Genomic DNA, 18,459 nt, shown 5'->3' with positions numbered 1-18,459 from the left:
CCCACCCATCCGGGCTGCTTTCAACAGAGCATTAAAAACAGAATAAAACTTCAAACATTAAAAACTTCCCTCAGCAGGGCTGCCTTCAGATGTCTTCTAAAAGTCAGATAGTTGTTTATTTCTTTGACATCTGATGGGAGGGCATTCCACAGGGCGGGTGCCACCACTGAGAAGGCCCTCTGCCTGGTTCCCTGTAACTTCACTTCTCACTTCTTCAGGTATATACAGAAGAACCCTTGCTAGGAGGGGGACCAAACACCAACACTCCCCCCACCCCGCTGTTGTCAAGGAAGAGAGGGGAATAAACAACAACAATAGCTCAAACTCCCAGAGGAAGAGGAAACACACACACACACACACACACACACACACACACACACACACGGTCTTCAGTTCCTTCCTTCTTTCCTTCTCTTCCTCCCTCCCTCCCTTCCTGGGCATCATTACTGCTATAGGCACCATGTTGAGGACAACCAGACTTGACCCCTAAGTACTACTATAGCAATTAGCACCCTTTTCCACAACCCCTAGTGTGGACATAGGGAACATGCAGCCCTATAGATATAGTTGGACTAGAATTCCCAGCATCCCTAGCCACTGGCTCTGCTGGTGGGGGCTGTTGGGAGTTGGAGTCCTGGAAGGTCACCCCAGGGTTCCCTGGCCCTGCCTGGACGCATTCCTCGACTTATTCTACAGGAGGTTTTTTGTGTGATTTCAACTTACTAACAGTTGTTTTTATTTTATTTAACGATGGCCAACAGATTTTTAAATTAAAATCCGTTTTTGAGCCAGTGAGAACACCCAGTAGTTTCACCTCAGAGTCAACTTGGGGGCAGCACCCAATCACATCCATGGTTATTTTAAGGATGTGAACCCGCATTGACCTTCCCTCTGGAGCCATCGTAGGACCACTGTGACCCTCGATGAAAGTGGATCAGGATTCTTCCCCTTCTCTCTCTCTCTCCCCCCCCCCAATCTTGGCCCTTCCCTTCAAGCTAGTTCTGCTGTGAGGCCTTCGGAGCTGTTTTATGGAGGGAAGCAGCTGGCCTTTATTGGCTCCATTTTCCTTCTATAAATGGCTCCCAGCGTGGGGCTTGCTGCCCTCTTCACATGCCTTCCCTGAGCAGTTTCTGGGGCCTTGCTGCCCCCAGCCGTTCCTCAGCAGTGTCCTGAATTGGAGGACCCAACCCCCCTCAAGCAGAAATGCATAGGGCACATCCCCCCCCAGTGAATTACAACCTGCCCCCTGACACCTGCACTTGATGTTCGCTTTGAACCTGGGGCCAAACTGCCACATCGAAACACAGCTGCCTTGTAACATTATCCAGTCCAGAGTTAGATAAAGGGAAGGAGAAAAAGTGGCTGGAAAAGGAGTGTTTGCGGACGAAAGTGACCAGAAAGAAGGTTAAGCGCCCCTCCGTTCCCTGCCGCTACTGCACCAAAAATCAGCCCCCCGTCCCGTCCCCAAGGCTGCCTCGTAGCAAAGGAACCTCTGGCTAATGTTTCACATAGCTGTGTTGTGTAACATGTTGTTTGAACCTCTCACTCCCAGCTGTTAAAAACAGTAAATCAAAATGCTATGTTTCTGTGAGGGAGAATCTTGCTCAGTCAGTCTTGAGGCCCAGGGCTGCTACTGTTGGAGAAAGTGGGCCCATTAGTTGAATAAATATTATTTACTTACTATATTTTATAGACCACCCTTTTCTTCTAACAGTCTCAAGGTGGTGTACATGGTTCTTCTCCCCCCCACCCCCAATTTTATCCTAACAAAAACCCTGTGAGGTAGGTTAGGCTGCGAGATTGTGACCCATTGAACTTCATGGCTGAGTGGGGATTCGAACCCTGGTCTCCCCCAGCTCCTAGTCCAACACTTTAACCATTTTGCCACACTGGCTATTGAAAAGATAGATATAGAAAAGATGGTGCCAAGTTACAGAGTTCTGGTGTCCATTGTGCCGGCTGAATGTAGCCCTGGAAGCTAGGAGGGTCCTTGGTGGGCTTCACGGAGCATGGCAGAAGAAAACTTGCCTTCCATTTCACTCATAAGGAAAAGAAAAGCTACACCTATACAGTGGTATCTCGGGTTAAGAACTTAATTCGTTCCGGAGGTCCGTTCTTAACCTGAAACTATTCTTAACCTGAAGCACCAGTTTTGCTAATGGGGCCTCCTGCTGCCACTGCGCCGCCAGAGCACAATTTCTGTTCTCATCCTGAAGCAAAGTTCTTAACCAAAGGTACTATTTCTGGGTTAGCGGAGTCTGTAACCTGAAGCGTCTGTAAACTGAAGCGTCTGTAACCCGAGGTACCACTGTATAGTGGTACCTCCGGATACGAATGGGATCTGTTCCGGAGCCCCGTTCGCATCCTGAAGTAAACGTAAGACGCATCTGCGTGTCTGTGCGTGCATGGGTCATATTTCGCTACTTCTGTGCATGCGCGTGATGTCATTTTGAGCATCTGCGCATGCGCGAGCGGTGAAACCCGGAAATAACAAGCTCCATTACTTCCGGGTCGCCGTGGAGTGCAATCCGAAAATACTTAACTTGAAGCTACTTCAACCCGAGGTATGACTGTATTTTGGCTGATTATGTGGAGTGACTAAAAGGGGATGGGGGTGGTCACTGTGTACAGTTAAATTCACTTCCCGCAAAATGCTGTCTCAGGGTAGTCCCCTGGTCTAGAAGACGTTTTGTGGTTTTTTATTCTCATGCCTCCACTTAGAGTCACTGGGGTTAGGAAAGTTTGTTTTTGAAAACTAAAAATTAAAGCTATCAATATTCTGTTGAGGCTCCCTTATACAGCCTGGTTCATCCAGCGCTGTTCCATCTCGTCTTGAGAGCTGCTGGATCTCCCAGTTTCTGGCAGAGGGCCTTTCCTAGCATTTGGTACCCAAGATAACTTATAAACTGCCTAGTTAAGAAGTGCAGTCTAAAAACAATCTATATACCATTAAAAAATAAAATAGAAATACATCTTAAAACGGTTAAAACCACAATATAGATACACATAAAAACATGCAAAAAAATCAATGAAACAGAAATCCAGAGGATGGAAAACAGGGTCTGATCTCATGGGTCAGAGAAAGCCTGGGCAGAAGATAATTATTCCCAAGACATATGAAGCCCCCTGTATGGCAGAGGGAAGCACATTCCACAGTGCAGGGGCAATAACAAAGTGCCTGTTTTGGGCCATCGCCCTATGATATTTTGTAGGGTGTGATGCCGCAAAGGCTTACTAGACAGGTGATCTTTCAGGGACCTGAGTTGTTCAGAGCTTTGTGTGTCAACAAGACCTTCAACGTGACCCGGTAGCTGACTGACAACCAGTGCACATCCTCAGTGCTGGTGTAAGGTGTGCATGCCCAGTGGCTCCTCTCAGCCGCCCAGCTGCAAAATTCTGCATTATCTGCGGCTACTAGATCCATCCCAAGGGAAGCCCCACGCAGAGCACATTGCAGTAGCAGGGAATGGCAAACCTGAGTCTGTTTCAGCAGAAGTAACTTTAAAAGGCATTTGCCATGGGCACAAGCTTTCTGATGACATGGACACCAGCTTTCCAACAGTTTTTAAAAGCTGCTAGACCTTGAGGGTTCCAGGTGTGTTTGTTGCTTTTTGTTACAGCACACATAACATGGCTTCCTGTCTCGGAAGTATTCTGCTGGTTGTTCTTGCTCATTAATATCCATATAGACTTAATGGAGGGGACAGGATTGAGTGAGCAAATGCCAAGGAGAACCCAGACCCTGTGCTTTCCAGCCACTGTGCAGAAGGGGGAATTCAAGCTCATTGCACAAAGGCGAGAAAAGCTGCCTGAATTCCCTCTTGGAATTGAAGGACAGGAGTCCTGTTTACTTCTGGCTCTGTTCACCTGAGGGGGGAAACATAGCATCCATTGGCTGTTGTGACCTTGATATTGTTTGTTTTCAGCGAGTGGTACATGAACGGGAATGTCTTGATCATCGTTGTCAGCGTTGGTGTCATCCTGCCCCTGGCTATGATGAAACATTTGGGTAAGTGATGAAGAGCATCTGTCCGTGCTGTTTGCTTGGGTACACTTGGATAAGCAATGGCCCAGCCACGGTGTGTGTGTGTGTGTGTGTGTGTGTGTGTGTGTGTGTGTGCAGAGCCGTCTTTACCCAGGGGTGCGGGGCACCTGGGCGCCGAATTCTGGGGGGCGCCAGGCACCTGCCACTGAAGCCGCCTAAGCTCTTAACTATCTACCTGGTGGGCGATTGGTGACTGCGGCAATGTCTGCTGTGTATTGGCTGCCGCTGCGGCAATTGTGAGTGACAGGTGGCTGCTTCCGCTGATTGGGCAGACGATAGGCGGCAATGGCAGCGTGCATGATTGCAAGTGGCGCTCCGGCGGGTGAGTCAAAATAATGTTTAATTTGGGGGCTAAACTAAATTTGGGGGTGCTGGGCAGATCTTTGCACCCCAGCGGCGCGTATGCTAAAGACGGCCCTGTGTGTGTCACTGCAGTGAACATTTCCTTCCTTCTTCCCTGAGAGTTGAAGGCAATGTTGTGTGTTGTTTGTGTCTCTCCCGCCCTCTGCTGGAGGGAATCAGCTTTGGCGTCATATGAGTAGCATCCTGTTCTCACACTGTACGGTCAAACCTGCTACTTCCTCTGGGGAATGACTTCTCCCTGTATTCTTGCATGCCCATGGGAAATGTTGCGGGTGAAGAAGAATCTGTATGTCCTGTTGCAGGGGGTTGGGCCAGTCTTAAGAAATTTATTTGAAGTAAATAAATAGGTGTCAAAGTTTACTTCTAGAGTAGGTTGCCACTTACCTCTGTGCTCCCAGAATGTTCCTGGAATGAAGATAGGGTGGTCCGTGGCCACCATTAAGAGGGTCCTTTCACAGACAGCAGTAAAACAACACACACACCCTTTCTTGATCAAGTAATAAATATTTTTTAAGGAAGCCACTGTCTCCACTGCAAGCAGCCTTCTGCCCATGTGAATCACAGCAGTCCCCTCCAGTCAGTCTATTTATGGAGTATTCATTCTGGTTTGTTGGCGCAAAGTTTGCAGAGAGGTTAGACAGCAATAGCTTTTCATGTAACACTTGGTTCTGATTTGTTTACGTGGAAGTCGGGCAAGCGTTATCTCACGCTATCCAGTGCATTTTCCTGTCACTTTTCCTTATTGCAAAAAAGTATTGATTCTTTTAGGGGAAGCGGGTTTGCTTTGTAACAGTGCCTATTGACCTTCAGTTGTGCAACCTGAATTTGTTGGTACACAATTGAACCCCGTCACAAAATAGTGGTGTTTTGGAAGCACCCAGTCAATATGTTCACCCTATCCCCCCAACTTCCCCTCTATAGGGCGGCCTAAATGTGCTTCCTAGTCCAGCAAAACTGCAGAAATTTTAATTTCAAGTATTCCCCCCAGCCCTAACCCTGTTTGTTTGTTTGTTTGTTTGTTTGTTTGTTTGTGATCAGGGCTCTTGTGCCTTTTAGCAGAATAATAGGCAGAGAGGTCCAACAGGTGCTGTTTTTGTTGGCATGGAGCAGGAGTCAGCAACCTTTTTCAGCTGTGAGCCGGTCCACCGTCCCTCAGACCATGTGGTGGGCCAGACTGTATTTTGAAAAAAAATATGAATGAATTCCTATGCCCCACAAATAACCCAGAGATGCATTTTAAATAAAAGCACACATTCTGCTCATGTAAAAACACCAGGCAGGCCCCACAAATAATCCAGAGATGCATTTTAAATCAAAGGACACATTCTACTCATGTAAAAACACGCTGATTCCCGGACTGTCCGTGAGCCGGATTGAGAAGGAGAATGGGCCGCATCCAGCCCCCGGGCCTTAGGTATGGAGATAACATGGTGAGCAAGAAATGGCGTTGTTTACAAGCCGGTTGAAGAGAACTGAACAGGGGACCTGTTCTAATCCTTGTTATCATTTACTCTATGTGGAAGCTTGATGTGCTCTCTCTCTCTCTCTTTCTCTCTCTCTCTCCCTCCTTCTCCTCACAGGTTATCTTGGTTACACCAGTGGGCTCTCCCTCACCTGTATGTGTTTCTTCCTCATCTCGGTGAGTTGATGGGAATTTTCAGAAGCGCCGGCTTCTCCCACCTGGAGAATTGTGTTTCCTTTATAAGCTGCCAGGTGTCCAGGGCTCCTAGTACTTAACGGGGAAATGAATTTTGGGGCAGCTTCTCCCCCCACTCCCTGCTCCTTTTCCAAGCTTGGTATTCAACATCCGTTTTCATTCCCGCCTTAAAGGTGATCTACAAGAAATTTGAGATTCCCTGCCCCCTCAATGGGACGCACTCTGAAAAGCCCCCCGTCTACTATAATGGGAACAATGGCACTTTGGGGTCTGATGATGATGTCTGTGCTCCTGAAGTCTTCACTGTCAACTCCCAGGTTAGTCAGAAGGATCCTGAAAAGGATTCTGGGGGACATGTAAGGGCTTAAAAAGTGGCTGCAAGGTTGACATACAAGCTACGGGACAAGGATAACTGTGACTTTAAAGATGAATGGGAACCCTTTACAAAGTATTTGAAGACGCAACAAAGCGAACTGGACTCCTTGGCTGGTTTTGAATAAAGATTCACAAACTTTTTTTTGATAATAATCAGCTAAATAGTTTGAGGATCTGTACAACTGTGTAACATGCAGAAAACAGCATTTTTAGAGAAATCAAAGACTGGAACTGAGGGAAGTCGGGAGGTGGGGGTGGGTGAGTTCTGTGGGGGGAGGGTGTAAAAATGGGGGTGAATAAGGATGATACGTTTCTGGATAATATGATTTGTTTTAATTTTGAGTAAAAAAGTTATTTTAAAAACGTGGCTGCAAGGCATAGAGAAACTGCATCAAATGAGGAGCTTAGAAGTGAACTTGTAGGTTTTTATGGGAGATCTGATAACCCGTGTGTGTGTGCACATACTTCAGACGTGGGTCAAGCAGGGACGCGGATGGTGCTGTGGTCTAAACAACTGAGCCTCTTGGGCAGAGGTCGGCAAGGCATACCGGGCATGGGCCGGATCACTCCCATGGAGATCGTCCGTGGGCCGGGCTGGCGCAGCATGAAGCCAGAAATCACATCTGCACATGTCCACGGCGCTGGAAATTGCTTCTGCGCATGCCCAGATGCCGAAAACCGCGCCTGCGCAGAAGTAATTTTCGGTGTCTGGGATGTGCAGAAGCGATTTCCGAACGATATGAATCAGAACCATGTGATGATTTCTGGACCATCTGCGGGCCAGATCCAGAACCCATTGGGGCCGGAACTGGCCCGCAGCCCTTAGATTGCCTACCTCTGCTCTTGGGCTTGCTGATCAGAATGTGGCAGTTCGAATCCCTGCGACGGGGTGAGCTCCCGTTGCCCTGTCTTGGCTCCTGCCAACCTAGCAGTTCGAAAGCATGCCAGTGCAAGCAGATGAATGGGTACCACTGCGCCAGGAAGGTAAACAGTGTTTCTGTGTGCTCTGGTTTCTGTTACGGTGTCCCATTGCGCCAGAAGCGGTTTAGTCATGCTGGCTTCATGACCTGGAAAAGCTGTCTGTGGGCAAACGCCGGCTCCCTCAGCCTGAAAGCGAGTTGAGCGCCGCAACCCCATAGTCGCCATTGACTGGATTTAACTGTCCAGGGGTCCTTTACCCTTTTACCTTTTACTTCAGAAATACAAGGAAAACATTTAACTTTCCAGTAAGTGAGGAAGAAGAATGCCAAGCAAACTTGAGTAAAAACTACTGGCTGACTTGGGCTTCCTATGGACAGAGGACTCCAAAAAGTTTGAGAAATTGCGAAGCCAACCCCTGACAATTCTATTTCCAAAATGTTTATGTAAACATCAGATACTGTAATTCTGGAATGAAGCTAGGATTACTTTTACTCATAAAACATATCAAGGTACTTTAAACCAGGAATGAGCAACCTTTTCCATGAAGGGCCACTTCTCCTCAGGGGTGGCATACTAGTGGTGGGCAGGATTGGTGCAAAAAATGGGTGGAGAGCCTCCTTTTCTGCCACTCCTCTGGCACTCATTTTGCCCACTCTTCGTTATGTGACCCTAAGGTCACAGGCTGCCAATTCCTGGTATGGACCTACTGAACTGGGACCTGCTGAATTTTCCCTGCATAATTGACTGAGCAGTTTAAAAAAAGTCACTCTGTAAATATAAACTTCAGGAACAGGTTTCATATTTAGGGACGAACTTCTCAGGTAGTATCAGAACAGCCTTTGCTATAATTAATTCCCGTAATGCTATAATAGTGAAGAAGCCACTGTGAAGTTCATGGATGCAGATGAATGCATTTGATGCGCTAGAATGGTAATTTATCTACTCACTTTTAGAAAGATTCAATCTGCAGAGATTGCCATGAATTCTCATATACCAGTTGTGAAGCAAAGGATGGCCAGACTCTAGTATGATGCCCCAGTGTCAAAACCTTACTATAATGGTAAGGCACAGGAAGGGAAAGAGGACAGAAAAATGTGTAAATATACACCTTCCATTTTGGAAATTTAAACATGGCATTGACATCAATGTTTGCCATTCCTTTTCAGTTTTGCCAGTAGCTGACTTCTGAATTTGTAGCTCTCGTTTTCATTGCCCCAGTATGTTTAATAATAATAATAATAGTAAGAAGTAATAGATCCCAAAAATAATTCAATTCATTTTAGCGTTGTTTAATAGCAGGCGTAGAAACCTCCCCTCCCCAGACCAAATACGGCTCATCAGGCCTCTGATTCCAGTCCAATTGGCTTACACATGTCACATCCTTGCCAGTACAGTGGTACCTCTGGTTACGAACTTAATTCGTTCCAGAGGTCCGTTCTTAACCTGAGATACCACTTTAGCTAATGGGGCCTCCTGCTACTGCCACACAATTTCTGTTCTCATCCTGAGGTAAATTCTTAACCTGAGGTACTACTTCTGGGTTAGCGGAGTCTGTAACCCGAAGTGTTTGTAACCCGAGGTGTTTGTAACCCAAGGTACCGCTGTATAGAAGTCAGTCAGAATGGCAAAGCAAGGATAGGGTTTGTGTTGCTTACCTGACAGCCAGTTGGGCAGGCAAAGTAGAGGTTTGTGTTGCTGTTCCATCAGCCCAATCAGCTGCCATTTCCACGCTGCATGTGAGAAAGTGAGCCCCATTTGCACTGCACTGTATGAAGATAAATGGGTGAGTGTGAATTCGTGAGCCAAAGTCCAATGCACAGAGCTTAACCAAAGTGCTTGAGAGCCAGCTAGTTGTTGGGTGCTTGGAAACTGCAGTGCAAGAGTCTTTGCAGCTCTGGTAGCACCAAGCATTGTGCATTGAAACTGCTATTGGAGCAAGACGCATTCTGCCCTTCCTTTAAAAAAAAAAGCAGAAAGGTTATGCTGGAAGTCCTGGGTTTCAGATGTGGCAAGTGGAGCAGAGAATTGATTTATACTCCCTCTCCTTTCACAGACGGCCTACGCCATCCCCATCCTGGCATTTGCCTTTGTCTGCCATCCAGAGGTTTTGCCCATTTACACTGAGCTGCGCAGGTACGTAAACTGCAGGCATGATAGACGGTTAAAAGAGGGGAAGCCTGTTCTTTTTCAGCGCTTTAAAAGGGGGTGAGGAAGGAGGGAGGGTAGGAGAAAGTGCAAAAGATTCCTTTTTCCCCCCAAGGAAAAGGGAACATTGGACAGAAACTCTCCAAATGTAAGAAGAATCTGGCTGCCGTATCCTGTGGCCAGCCAAATACTGTGGACAAGCCCACAAACAGGGCATGAGCTCAACAGCACTCTCCCCCCTTGTTTCCTGCAATAAGTTTCCCCAAACTACAGGGGTCTTTTCTAACTGGGGGAAAGCGGGGGGCTAGAATAGGAGGAGCACATCACAGGGGAGCAAAGACAGCCTTCTTGACCACCCAGCCATCATAAAACATCACCACACCCATTTGGAATCCAGCCAGTCATCGTCCCCAGGTCACATGAGTGGTATGCACCCTTCTCTTTGGGAAATGAGGGGTTGCCCCAGAGGCTTCTGGGATACCCTCTCAGGCCTTGGAGGGGGAACCTGCCGTGTTTGCGTGCTGCGTTTTGATTGGTGCTTGGGGACCAGAACTGACTGAGGGTTTCCATCTTGAATGGGATAGACCTCAAACCTCCATGGTCTGGCAAGGGCTTGGGAGCCAGAAATCCTAGGTTCTGTTACCCCACACTGCTCTGAAAAGGGATTGGGGCTAAGTATAGGTTATAAACAGTAGACGTGAACTTTCTGTGCCTTGCCTAGGGCCTCCAAACGTCGGATGCAGAATGTAGCAAATGTCTCCATCCTCGCCATGTTTGTCATGTACCTGCTGACCGCCATTTTTGGCTACCTCACTTTCTACGGTAAGGAACAACCTCCCTCAGTAGGTAATAATGGGGGACAAACCATTTAATTATCTTTCATGCACAGGAACAGAGAGGCGAACAGAGCCGTCCCTCCTATGAGGTAGAATGATGCAGTAGCATCAGACCTCAAGTGTCATGAAACAGCAACACTTTGTTAGTTGCATGTGGCGATCATTTCAGGCATGTTCAATTGATGTGCAGTCGCTGATGCATGGGTCCTTTTGGACCTGAAAGGGTATGGAATGGGGGTGGGGCCTGTATGTAATTTACTATTGCTGTATAGTTTATACAGAATAACTTCCCCACTCAATGGTACAGTCATGATAGGATGCAGTTCTAGAATGTTATATTGGATACAAAATAAAAAATGAGTTGCAGAATTGGTTGGTCTTCCTGCATTTGCATGTTTTTGTGTGCAAACCAAGTTGAAAGAAAAGGTGTACACGTTCTTTTTTTGAGCATGCAGGCAACTGTCTTAAAAAAAAAAATCCTAAGGGAATGTGTGCATATCCTGTTTGGTTCAGCTCCTGTCATGCTGGGTGCAAGGCAGATGGGAAGCGATCTTTAGGTAGCACAAAAAGTAGAGTCTTTTATTGTCTCAGAACAAGATGCTTCCTGGCTGGACTGGCTCATACTGAGTCTGACCATTGGTCTATCTGGTTCAGCATCGTTTACATCAAGGGCAGCCAACCGTTTTATGCCAGGGAACAGACTTGGAATTTCAAGAAAGTGTCATGAGCATCAGTCACAAAATGGCTGCAATGAGGACATAGTATATATATCACAAAATGGCTGTTGTGGGGTGTGCATGACACAAAATGGCTGCCACAGGTGTGACATAAAGGCTTCAGAGTTGGAGAGGCTGAGCAGGAATAGTGAACTATCATTCACAGCGGATTTTTGAGGGGATATTTATGGAGACCTGTTGTGGGTTCCATGGGAGATGCTGGTGGGACATTGGCAACTGTGGGCACCATGTTGGAAATCTCTGGTCTCCCCTTATTGGCAACAGTTTGACAGGGTTTCAGACAAGTCTTTCCCAGCCCTACCTAAAGTTGACGTGGATTGAACCTGGGACTTTGTGCATAAAAAGCACATGCCCTCTCTCTCGCACTACATCTCTTCCTTTCCTGGCCAAAGAGTGATGCTGACACAAAGCCTGAATCCACATCCCGATGTCACTCCTGCCTCCAGCTCAAGATCTTTTGCCAGCTTAAGAACTAATGTCGTTGTGGCGTCCTAAAATACCCTTTTAAGGACCTTTCTGAAGTCCCAGTCAAAAGCCCTCCCATCTGGCCCCAGACCCTGTCGTTTCACGTCCTCCACCTCTCGGACTGATGAGTATATGTCTTCTCCTTTCTGGCAGAGAGTGTTGAAGCAGAGATGCTGCACACTTATATCAAAGTTGACGCCATGGACAAGCTCATTCTCTCTGTGCGGTTGGCTGTGCTGATGGCTGTGACACTCACGGTGCCTGTGGTTCTGTTCCCGGTAAGAGATTGCCTTTTTCATCCCCTGTTGCAGCGTCAAATGACTTTCCTCCCCAAAGCACCTGCAGTTAGTTTCTCCAATCTGCCTCCCTTCCTCTCTCTCTGCCATCCTAATTCAGCGTCAGAATCAGGACCCACATTCTGAGGTCAGGAATGAGGCAACTTTTGGCGCTCCAGATGTTGCTGAACTACAAGTCCCACCAACTCCAGCTGGTCAGCACTGATGGGACTTGTCGTTCAGCAACATCCGGGGAGCCAGAGGATTTCAAACATCTGATTTAGTCACTGGCTTTCCCTGAGAGGTGATCCAGCTATGTCGATCTGCTGATCTGATCTGTTGCTTGATTGATGCATTCTGTATTTGTTTTATCAATGTAATTTAATTGTTGTTGTTTGCTACCATGATGTGTATCTAGGCATTGAAAGTATAGGGATTTCTTTGCAAATACATAAAAATAAATGTGAGCAGCTATTAAAGCCCCTGCCTTTGAGCAAAGACAACCCAGTGCCCTGTAAAGGCTAACATTGATCCTGGGATAAGGCGCCGTAACAGGCTATTGGTTGTTTTTGCCACGGCAGAGAGATAAAGCTAAAAACCTGGAGACTTGCATTTGAACAGCGAGTGACAGAGATCTCTTGCGTATCCCTTAGTGCCTCTTTGCCCAGTATAGCTCACACTCTCATTCCCACCACCCACCACAGATCCGCAGGGCCATCCAGCAGTTGCTGTTTCACAAAAAGGATTTCAGTTGGGTCCGCCATGTCATCATTGCCTGCTGCCTCCTCGTTATTGTCAACCTTCTTGTCATCTTTGTGCCAAACATCAAGGACATTTTTGGAGTCATTGGTATGTATGACCTGTGTTAGGAAGGCGTAGCAGAGGGGCTCAGGGCTGGGCTTGACCTTAACATTCATGACATGATCAGCAACCTCACAAGCAGTTTTTTTAAAACTGGATATTGGGTGCCTGGAGGTGAGCAGGGTTTAGCATGCGGCAGTGAGTTTTAGAGTTTGTGGATGGGGAACCTCGCATTTGTGTCTAATGATAACCGCTGTGGTGTGTGTGGATTGTGTGTGTGTGTGTGTGTGTGTGTGTGTATAAACATATCATTTCCAACAATCATTTAGCATAACTTCTTATACAACATTTTAGACTTTTGTCAACAACCTCTGATGATTTTCCGTTCTTTATCACTTATTCTGCATTTCTTAATTTCTCTGTTACTCTTAATTATCATTAACTAATAATTCTCCTCATAATCTTTCTTGCAATATTTCAAATAGTCCTCCTTACAGAACTTCTTGCAGTCCTACTAGCAGAATCAGTTCATTACAATTGCTTTTAAAGTAGTTCATATATTTACTCCAGTCTTCTAAGAATCTCTGGTCCTGCAGGTTTATCAAATCCTTCCTGTTAATTTATCTAATTCTGCATAGTCCATTAATTTCACCCGCCGTTCTTCTTTCGTCGGTAATTCTTCTTGCTTCCATTTTTGTGCCAATAAGTGTGTGTGGATTGTTGGAGCAGGTGGGGTGGGCGATTTTCGTGAGATCGTGCCAGGGAGGGAAGTGTCCTGTTCTGGAGAGTCTCTTAAAGGATCGACCCTCTGACCTAGAGACTGGAACTCATTCTTTGCTCCTTGGTGTGGTCTGCTCCCTGAGCTGTTGGACTGGCAAGGTGACATGGGAAGCCTTTGGTTCCTTGGTATGGGGGGGAATGTGCCTTTGAAAGCCCTGGTGCTGCAGAACCTGGTTTCAGGGGCTGCTGTCTGCCAGACTCTGATTCAGGGGTCCTTTGATCACCAGCATCAGACTCAGAGTCCGGATGTGATGCTGCTTTGAATGTATGGCATAGGTGTTAACCTAACATACCCAAGAATATGTTCCCTTTTCTGATTCTTCCCCCCTCAGGAGCCACGTCGGCCCCCAGCCTCATCTTCATCCTCCCAAGCATCTTCTACATCCGCATTATCCCCAACGAGAAAGAGCCCCTGAGATCCAGATCCAAAATACAGGTACCAGATGCTGGCCGGTGGGTGGGAATGTGAGAGGGAAGGGAAAGTGGTTCAACACAGTCGGCCAAAGGAAATGGGGGCGGGAGCTCAGTCAAGGATGAGATGAGCCCATGGGAGGCCAGGTGAAAGTGTAGCTGTTCCAAGCTTTTCTTGGCTGAAAATGCATTTATTTGTATCCTGCTTTTCAGACAGTTCACCTCCATTAAAAGAGAGAGAGAGAGAAGCCCTGTCGATGAGTTTGCAAAGATATACAAGGGAAGGGAATAGGTAGCATAGCTGTCAACTTTCCCCTTTTCTTGCGAGGAATCCTATTCGGAATAAGGGAATTTCCCTTTAAAAAAGGGAAACGTTGATAGCTATGATAGGTAGAGAGGGAGGGGATTCAAGCTAAGATTGAGCTGAGGTGGCAAGAGAAGGGTTTGGGTGTTCTAGGCTGTGGGAGACACCTGTTCACCCATGAAACTTCCAAGCCTAGTTTGTTGAAGACATGCAATTGGTCCGTCACACCTTCTAGCTGCCCATAAAAAATCATTTCAGCACTTGTCAACAAAATCACAGCTGATTTTCAGGTCTCTCTGAGACTCCTTAGACACCGTAGTAAGGCATGTAAAAGGTATATATAAAAGGTAGAATGTACCATATAAAAGGTAGAATGAGGCTGAATCCAAGAACTAACATGGCAAGTGGGATACTCATTTCCAAGTAGGGGGACAGCCCCCTCTTTCCCTCCCCATTAGACCATGCAACCCCTCCATCTCTCCCCACTGAAGCTTGCAAGGTACTGTATTTTTTGCTCTATAAGACACACTTTCCCCCTCCTAAACAGTAAGGGGAAATGTGTGTGCGTCTTATGGAGCGAATGCAGGCTGCGCAGCTATCCCAGAAGCCAGAACAGCAAGAGGGATCGCTGCGCAGCGGTCCCTCTTGCTGTTCTGGCTTCTGGGATTCAGAATATTTTTTTTTCTTGTTTTCCTCCTCCAAAAACTAGGTGCGTCTTATGGTCAAAATACAGTAATTGGAACTGGACGGTGGGTATCATGCCTTCCTCTTTGTCCTTCACAGGCTGCCTGCTTTGCTGCCCTTGGCTTCGTTTTCATGGTGATGAGCCTGAGTTTCATCATTGTCGACTGGGTAACGACAGGGAAGAGCAGCGGAGTGGGGCACTAACCCCCTCCGTCCCCCCAAAGACACAGTGGTTCTTACCAGGGAGGACCATTTACTGACAGAGACGTGCCATCGCCCCCTCCTGTTCACCCTCGCTCATCCTGGAACGACACCACCTGTCCATCGCTGTGGGGAAGTGACAGAAAGAACCCTTCGTGGTCATGACAAAGTAACCTGGAACGGCATGGGCGGGGAGCTTCTCTTTGGCCCTTCTGGGCTCTGGGGCCACGAAACAGGTGATCAGAAAGAGGCTGCCCGTTGCCACGGAGCTAGCATAAGCTCTCCTCGTTGGTTGGTTTTGGTGCTATGACAACACAAGTGACCGTTACAAGCTTTCAGCTCCTATGGTAGGAGCACAGAGCTCCTGGCCTTCTTTTCCTCTTTGGCAGTCAGGCCGTGGCCAGCCATTGCTTGACACAACAAAACTGCGTGGAGTTTTGGGTTTACACTTTTTTGTGGGGGACGGGGGTGGGTCCAGGATAATAGCGCTGTCTCGCACGCTCTCTGTCTGTCTCAGCATTTCGTCATCGTTGCCATTACGGGAGGATACTCTGGGCGTCCCTCTTTTGTCGTTGCAGCAGTGGTGCCCGGCTGTCTCCTCTGTTTTGTTGCCAAGCATGCAAACGGGCTCCTGCTCTTTTTGCTGCCATGGGGGCAGAGCCTCCACCTCACTTCTCTGTTCCTCTGCCTGGTACCAACTATGCCCGCTGTGCCTGGGGGTTGTGGCCCCACGTTGGAGTGCCAAAAGCCAACGGTGCCCCTAGTGGACAATCTAATTTATTTGCTCATATTTAATTTGGACCTAGGGATGCGGGTGGCGCTGTGGGTTAAACCACAGAGCCTAGGACTTGCCGATCAGAAGGTTGGCGGTTCGAATCCCCGCGACGGGGTGAGCTCCCGTTGTTCGGTCCCTGCTCCTGCCATCCTAGCAGTTCGAAAGCACGTCAAGTGCAAGTAGATAAATAGGTACCGCTCCGGCGGGAAGGTAAACGGCGTTTCCGTGCGCTGCTCTGGTTCGCCAGAAGCGGCTTAGTCATGCTGGCCACATGACCCGGAAGCTGTACGCTGGCTCCCTCGGCCAATAAAGCGAGATGAGCGCCGCAATCCCAGAGTCGGCCACGACTGGACCTAATGGTCAGGGGTCCCTGGACCTAACTTGGACCTAATTTGGACCTAATTTGGACCTGGCTACCAGACCAAAGATTACAAAGATAACCACCCTGGTGTCGTCATACTTTGTGTCAGGGTTTCTGTTTTTTTCCTGATAGGGCCGAGGTCTGGGGTGTTGAAACGAGGGAGGGTGGGCAGACTGGACTCCTGGGCACCCTCTTCCCAGCTCTTAGGTGGATGTGGTGTTACAGCAGGAGGTTTGGAAACAAGGTGTTGAAGGTCGCAGGAAGGAATTGGCTTGGTGGAGTCCCCTCATCTCGTTGCTTAGGAGAAGGTCCTTGTGCTGTCCTGTTGCAGAGCAATGTTGGATTTCTCCTAAGGCCACCCAGTATTAATTCTTCTTAATACTGAAATGCTGCCAGGTTGATTCCCTTTGGAAAACTCCCTGGGCTACACTATTGACTATCCTTACATTAGGTTGGGGCTTCTCTCGTTTGCCCTTTTCAGAGCTCCTGAGATAGGCTGAGGCAGCTTTTCCGCAGCACAATGCATTGTAATTGACACTAATGTACAGCGAGCATGAAAAGGTCAAGCTGATGGACAATTCAAGCAAACCAAGGATAAATGTTTACGCTACGGGTACTTCCGTATTAGGACCTTAGTATGGACCTTTGTTTACGAGCTTTTCATGGCAAATCTACATGATGGCATCATCAAATTGTCTTCCTTCTGCAATTTTTACCTATGCAACTTCCTTCTGTCTTCTTTCAGACTACAGTTTTTTTAAAAAAATTTAAAACAGGATTGTAGGGCAGTCTTTACACTTGCGGATCACCTTAAGCAATATTTTTCCACCTGCTATAAAGATGCCATTGTGGCCTTTCTGGTCTGTGACATTTTAGCCAGCTGTCAATCTTCTAATTTGCTCCTTCTGCCTATGCTCTTTTTAAAAAATTAAAATAGTTACGCAAAAGCACTTAAATGAAAAAGGTACTTTAGTGTTGTTGGTTTTTTAAAAACAAAAACAAAACCAGATGCCACACACTGCCATTCTCCTTTTCGTATTCAGTGCCGTTTGATTTCTTTGGTGTTGTTTTTAATTTAGTTTTTTTCTTACTTTATAACACTGAAGTGATCGTGCAACGATGCTGAATTTTTACAAAGCACTTTAGCCCGTACCTTTTACAAAAATGATTCAAGAATCAATTGGAGGCAATTGCTGTAAGATGCTATTCTCGGGTGAATTGTTGCTCCCTTTTTTGTATGGTTGTGTTAGGTGTAAACAGAACATGCGCAGAAATTGCAATTTCCTCCCCCTCCAAAGCACGGGAAGCCCATGGCAGTTCTGCATGCAGCTTAAAGCAGAAGTGCTTGGTCAGTGTTGAGAGCCACCAGCCTGTAAGTACCGTATTTTTCGCCCTATAGGACACACTTTTCCCCCTCCAAAAATGAAGGGGAAATGTTTGTGCGTCCTATGGGGCGAATGCAGGCTTTCGCTGAAGCCTGGAGAGCGAGAGGCGTCGGTGCGCACGGACCCCTCTCGCTCTCCAGGCTTCAGGAAGCTATCCGCAAGCCTTGCGAGAGTTCCCGCGGGCTCGCAAGGCTTGCGGGCAGCAGCCTGCAACCCGAAGCACGGGGCGCGCTCCAGAGGGCACCCCGTGCTTCGCGCAGATGTCCGCAAGCCTTGCGAGTCCAGCGGGAGTTGCCGCCAGGCTCGCAAGGCTTGCAGATAGCAGCCTGTTCTGGGGGCTGGGGTCGGAAATAAATTTTTATTTATTTATTCCCCCCCAAAAAAACAACAACAACGAGGTGCGCCCTATGGGCCAGTGCGCCCTATAGGGCGAAAAATACAGTACCTTATGATCTTTCCTTTCTATTTCTTCATAGCTTTTCTTCTTCTTTTAATTGGACAGATTGGGAACTGAGATCCTTGGTGGCTTAGTTTAATGGTCTTGACTCACTTTCTTTTTTTGGTAAATCTTATTTATTGATTTTGCACACACTAAAAGCAAGAAAAAAGCAAAACAAAAAAGACCATAAAATATCCATTGATTTCCCATCCTCCTCTTCCGTGGTTTCAATATTTACCTTTAGATGTGGCATATTTCGCATATACTATTCAATGCATACATTTTAACCTATTTATCTCAATAATTAACGCTGACGCTCATATTTCAAGTCCTGCTCGCGTTTTCATCTTGCTATAATAGTTCTTTAAATGCTCAATAAAAGGTCTCCAGTCCTCAAGGAATTTGCTGTTAATCTTGCCAGTTCTGCATACTCCATTGTTTTCAAAAGCCAATCTTCCTTTGCTGGAACCTCTCCTTCTTTCTATCTTTGGTCTTTGGG

General features: G+C 47.1%; 1 protein-coding gene across 2 annotated transcripts in view; it reads left to right on the top strand.

Moving 5' to 3' along the window:
• SLC38A5 (solute carrier family 38 member 5) overlaps positions 1 to 17,972 on the top strand; it is a 68,373-nt gene extending 50,401 nt beyond the window's left edge. For both annotated transcript variants that reach the window (XM_053371214.1, XM_053371213.1), the window contains exons 8-16: positions 3,927 to 4,009; positions 5,989 to 6,047; positions 6,239 to 6,382; positions 9,415 to 9,494; positions 10,228 to 10,328; positions 11,698 to 11,822; positions 12,524 to 12,668; positions 13,733 to 13,836; positions 14,899 to 17,972. In XM_053371214.1, the coding sequence (XP_053227189.1) occupies positions 3,927 to 4,009; positions 5,989 to 6,047; positions 6,239 to 6,382; positions 9,415 to 9,494; positions 10,228 to 10,328; positions 11,698 to 11,822; positions 12,524 to 12,668; positions 13,733 to 13,836; positions 14,899 to 15,003 (946 nt within the window). In that variant the 3' untranslated portion in view covers positions 15,004 to 17,972. The remainder of the gene's footprint in view (positions 1 to 3,926; positions 4,010 to 5,988; positions 6,048 to 6,238; positions 6,383 to 9,414; positions 9,495 to 10,227; positions 10,329 to 11,697; positions 11,823 to 12,523; positions 12,669 to 13,732; positions 13,837 to 14,898) is intronic.
• The last annotated feature ends 487 nt before the right edge of the window (positions 17,973 to 18,459 follow it).

The sequence above is a fragment of the Podarcis raffonei genome, chromosome 17 (assembly GCF_027172205.1).
Source record: "Podarcis raffonei isolate rPodRaf1 chromosome 17, rPodRaf1.pri, whole genome shotgun sequence".
NCBI lineage: Eukaryota > Metazoa > Chordata > Lepidosauria > Squamata > Lacertidae > Podarcis > Podarcis raffonei.
This window is presented reverse-complemented; position numbering and strand designations above follow the sequence as displayed.